Source organism: Nelumbo lutea, chromosome 1 (genome assembly GCF_056320005.1).
Source record: "Nelumbo lutea isolate HS-2025 chromosome 1, American lotus-T2T, whole genome shotgun sequence".
Classification (NCBI taxonomy): Eukaryota; Viridiplantae; Streptophyta; class Magnoliopsida; order Proteales; family Nelumbonaceae; genus Nelumbo; species Nelumbo lutea.
The window spans coordinates 46,334,977-46,339,387 of NC_142684.1; the positions used below are offsets into that span (position 1 = coordinate 46,334,977).

The window sequence follows — 4,411 nt, forward strand, 5'->3', positions numbered from 1 at the left end:
CTACTTGCCACATAGGAACCAAAATGGTTTGGGCCCACCCGATGTCTTAGGCCACATTATAAGCAACACGAAACACCACTATTATGCTTCTGTCTCAAATTGGGAAAGAAGATGACTTCCCCATTGGTTTTAATTAAAAAACTTAGGCAAATTTAAATGGGGAGAGTTAAGGGTATTTTGTGTAATTTTAAGAAATTTGGGGGTAAGTTGAAATTAATTTGTAAGAGCCAAATTACTTTTTAAGTGGGACCCACCTGGTATTTTCCTCTTGAAATTAAGTTAAAAGAACCAAATTATTTTGTCATAGTAATAATTTATTGTTACTTATTTATTAAATAAAAATAATAAATAAGTAAAATTAAAATTATAAATAATTATGGAAATTATTAATAAATACTAAATGTAAATTATTGATAACAAAATTCCCCAATAATTTTCCAATTTAATAATTCAAAAAAACAATGTAAATGAAAATATAAATAATTAATTATTAATTACCAAATTAACTTTCATAATCAATAATTTTCTGAAATTATCTAAAAATTACTGAAATTTTATAAAAATTAATTTTGTGAAATTTTCAAATTAAGCAACTTTCTGAAAATTATTGAAATTTATATGTAATAATTATCAATTTCAAATAATAATATTTAATTTATTTCATATAGTGATAATAATTGAATATTTAAATATTGAAAATATTTAGTAAATCTTGAAATTGGTAATTATTACATGTAAATTTCAATAATTATTTATGAATAATTAATTAGTGAAAATATTAATATAAACTGATATTTTAATTATTCTAATAAAATAATTTTGTGAAAATGCTGAAATTTTCAAGTAATAACTATCAATTTTAATTATTGAAAGTTTTCAGTAAATATTAGTAATTACTAATTATTAATATTTTCATTAATTATTTATTTTTTAATTATTATTGATATGAATAAATTAATTTTCAAAGTTATGCATTTATGAATAACTAATTACAGAAAATATACTAATTTTCAATAAATTGAAAATTTTCAAAATTAAATTTTACTATATTACACTACAAAAAAATATCAAAATTAATTTATGGGAATTACAAAATTGAAATTTCCTAACAATTGTCAAAAACCAACATAAATTACTATTAATTATCTAAATTTTTAATAATTACCAAATGTAAATTATCATTATTAAAATTCTCCAATAATGTTCAAATTTAATAATTACCTAAAGCCAATGTAAATTACCAAAATAATGGAAATCATTAAAATTTTCACTCTAAGTTAATAAATTAATAATTATTGATCATTACTAATTACCAAAATTAGTTAACAATGCTTTTGCCAATAATCATTAAATAGTACATTAACATTATTGTATTACATAAATGTTACATCAACAATAATTTAATAATTATTTGTTAATTAGTATTATTTAATAGTAATTTAAGATTAATTAGTTAAAAGTAATTACATTAATTTTCCAATAATAATTTATTGACTTATTTTGGTAATTTATTCAAATTTCCAAAATAAGGTTGTATTTGGATTGGTAATTGGTTCCATGGGTTTTAGTCATAACTGGGATGGATCCAATCCAAGAACCCTTTCTTCTTAATTCGTTATCAGCTACAGTGTTTGCTTAAACACGTCGGTGAGTGTTGCTTAAAAAAGTCGATGATCAGTGAAGAGTAACTGGATTCCAGAAGGAAAACTGAATCGTCTACTCTATTTGCAACAACCAATATAGAATAGAATGAAAAAATGAAAAAAAAAAAAAAAACTACCCGTAAACTGACGAGTGGTGAAGATTAACGTGTGATTAACATGAAACAAGCCTTACCTACTTTAACTGATGTAAGTAATGTCTCTTTAAGCCTTAAACGATACTAATCAGAAAAACTGAGGAAGAGAAAGTTTGTTTGGGAGAGGGAATTGAGAATTGGGTTAGACTATGATATGGAAAAGATATGATTAGCAAAAGGCAACACTGACCAATAAATTGGAATCATAAGGATGGTAGAAAATAATGTATTATTTATCAAAATTCATGGATGGGTTTTAATTGGTCAAAACTCTTTCCATACCACATCTTTCCCGCATTATAGATTTTCTTATAATTTGGTAAATTAATTTGATTTATCATGGTTAACTGAATTTTCAAACCTGAAAATCAAAACCAAAATTTTTATTTTGGTTTTAACGGAACAGTGTTCATCCCTATGCACGAGTTGTAATCCCGTTGTCCTCTGCCCATTGGAGTCTCATTTGACCAATCAAGAGAAAAAAGCACTTATACCTGGTTCAAATTTTCATCTATTTACTCGTAATTATGATTCACACTCTTATTTGATACAAAATTTATACTTTTTTATTTTATTTGCACTCACTAGTAGTGTAAATTTTACATCGTGAAATTTGCACCACCATCCTCCTACCTCAACTCTCTCTAGATAAAGTGGAGACCACATCATTTTGCTTCCCATCTCTCCCAAACATATAAGACTCCCCCTACCTCATTTCTTATAAGGTGGGATCACACCATTTTACATTTTTAGTTTTCGCACACAAACAAGACAAGGTCACTGTAGGGTAAATTTTACATCTAAAAAAGATAATGCAAAATTTGCACCACCTTCCACTTACTTCATCTCTCTAAAGTACTTTAGAGTACATCATTTGCTTTTATCACACTCCTAAATATATAATTCTCCTCCTATACCTCTATTCTCTTGCATATAATGTGTGACCACACCATTTTACTTTTCACAAACAAACAACACAAAGGTCAAATATGAAACAAAAGTAAATCAGAATTTATATTCGGCCCATTTGTGTTCCATTCATTACACCTTTGCAAATTAAATTTGCACTACAACGAAATGCAGCCAAAAGTAAACTCCAGTCTTTGGTAGAATGTAAGACTGTCAATGACAATGAGTCAATGAGGAATGCTAGCGGTAAGCGGTAGCTAGCAGATTATTTGAACGGAATTGTATTCTTTGACTTAGCAGATTATTCGAACGAATTATGTGCAAACATCTTTGCTTTCATATCCTGCACCCTCCCACCCAACGGAATCTTTCCACACAAACGATTATAACTCACATCCAAGTAATCCAGCTGCTTCAATATCTTCGCCAATCTCAACTTAGATCGAATTCCAATAAATTTCTTGACAGATTTACCCAGACAACCGATCGTCGCGATCCGTTCTCCATGAATATCATCGACCCATCTCCGACGAGTTTGTTATTGGAAAGATTAACAAACACGAAGTTGAATCTACTTGGTGACTTGGGGATTTTACCAGAAAGACGGTTGTATGAAAGATTCAAGACAGAGAAGTTGCTGCTGATTTTCCCAAACAAGTCCGGTATGCTTCCGTGAAGTTTATTGTGCTCGAGTTCAAGAGATCTCAGTGTGGTAATGCCACCGAGGGTTGCCGGAATTTCGCCTGAGAGCTCATTGTCGTGCAAATCGAGTCCTTCAAGGTTTTTGAGCTGGACTAGGAATTCTGGGATGGGCCCGGAGAGATTGGTGTATCTAATAGACAGCGATCTAAGGTTCTGAAGTTTGGTGAAGGAGGAAGGAATGGAGCCGGTGAGGTTATAGACCTGGAACATCTCTAGGGTATCGAGGTAGGTTAGGTCAGCGATGGCAGCCGGTATTTCGCCGGATATGGTGGTGTTGTAGATGTAAAGACCAATAACACGGTTGATTTTGTAGTCGCAAAGGACGGATTTCCAGCTTTCACAGCAGTCAAGAGGTGGGATCCCAACTGGCAAAGTCCACATTGCTGCTGAAGGATTTCTTGATTGTGAGTAGGACGTTCTTGTCATGAGGGTTGCATCTGTGAGGGGCGGAGAGAAGATGAGATGAGAAGGAGAGTGATAAGAAGAAGAAATGGTGAAGCTGAAGTATAACTACTGCTATTGTAAGCGACCATTTCTTCTTACAACTTGTATTGAATATCAGCAAGTTACGTTGGAGGAAAAAAATATGGAGAGATGAGTCTCCATAGCTGAGGACTGTTGAATTTATAGGGATTGAGCCGTGGAATTCCTTGGGTTCTTCAGCCTGATTGATCTCCGATTAATAATTCTGGCAATCTATATATCTATATATCTATATATATATATTACTAAAAGGAGGTAATGTGCCAAGCTGGCACTTTCATGGTTTCTTCTTGGAATTTATCTTTTTTTATTCATTTTCTTATTTTTTATTTTGTTTTGTTTTAAAAATATAAAAAATAATCATTATTTATTTTGATTAGATTCATAAAATTGTACATTATTATAGAAAGATTTTTGGGTTTTCCAAAGGTTCAAAGGTTTATATAATTTTTATATTTAAAAATAACATTTAAAAGAGAGAAGGTGAGAGAATAGAAATATAACATTATAAACTAAAGG

The 4,411-nt window shown here is 30.2% G+C and overlaps 1 protein-coding gene across 1 annotated transcript; it reads right to left on the minus strand.

Annotated features, from left to right (window-relative positions):
- Positions 1-3,008: 3,008 nt before the first annotated feature.
- On the minus strand, positions 3,009-3,835 carry LOC148874518 (uncharacterized). The gene is made up of 2 exons (XM_088961757.1): positions 3,182-3,835; positions 3,009-3,074 (listed from the first exon to the last, which is right to left on the minus strand). The coding sequence occupies exons 1-2, from the start codon at positions 3,833-3,835 to the stop codon at positions 3,009-3,011; spliced, it is 720 nt and encodes a 239-aa protein (XP_088817883.1).
- Positions 3,836-4,411: the final 576 nt, after the last annotated feature.

Coding starts and splice junctions, on each gene's coding strand:
- LOC148874518 (XM_088961757.1), bottom strand. CDS start 3,835: ATGACAAGAACGTCCTACTCACAATCAAGAAATCCTTCAGCAGCAATG. Junction 3,075..3,181: donor CGCGACGATCGGTTGTCTGG/GTAAATCTGTCA, acceptor TTGTGTGGAAAG/ATTCCGTTGGGTGGGAGGGT.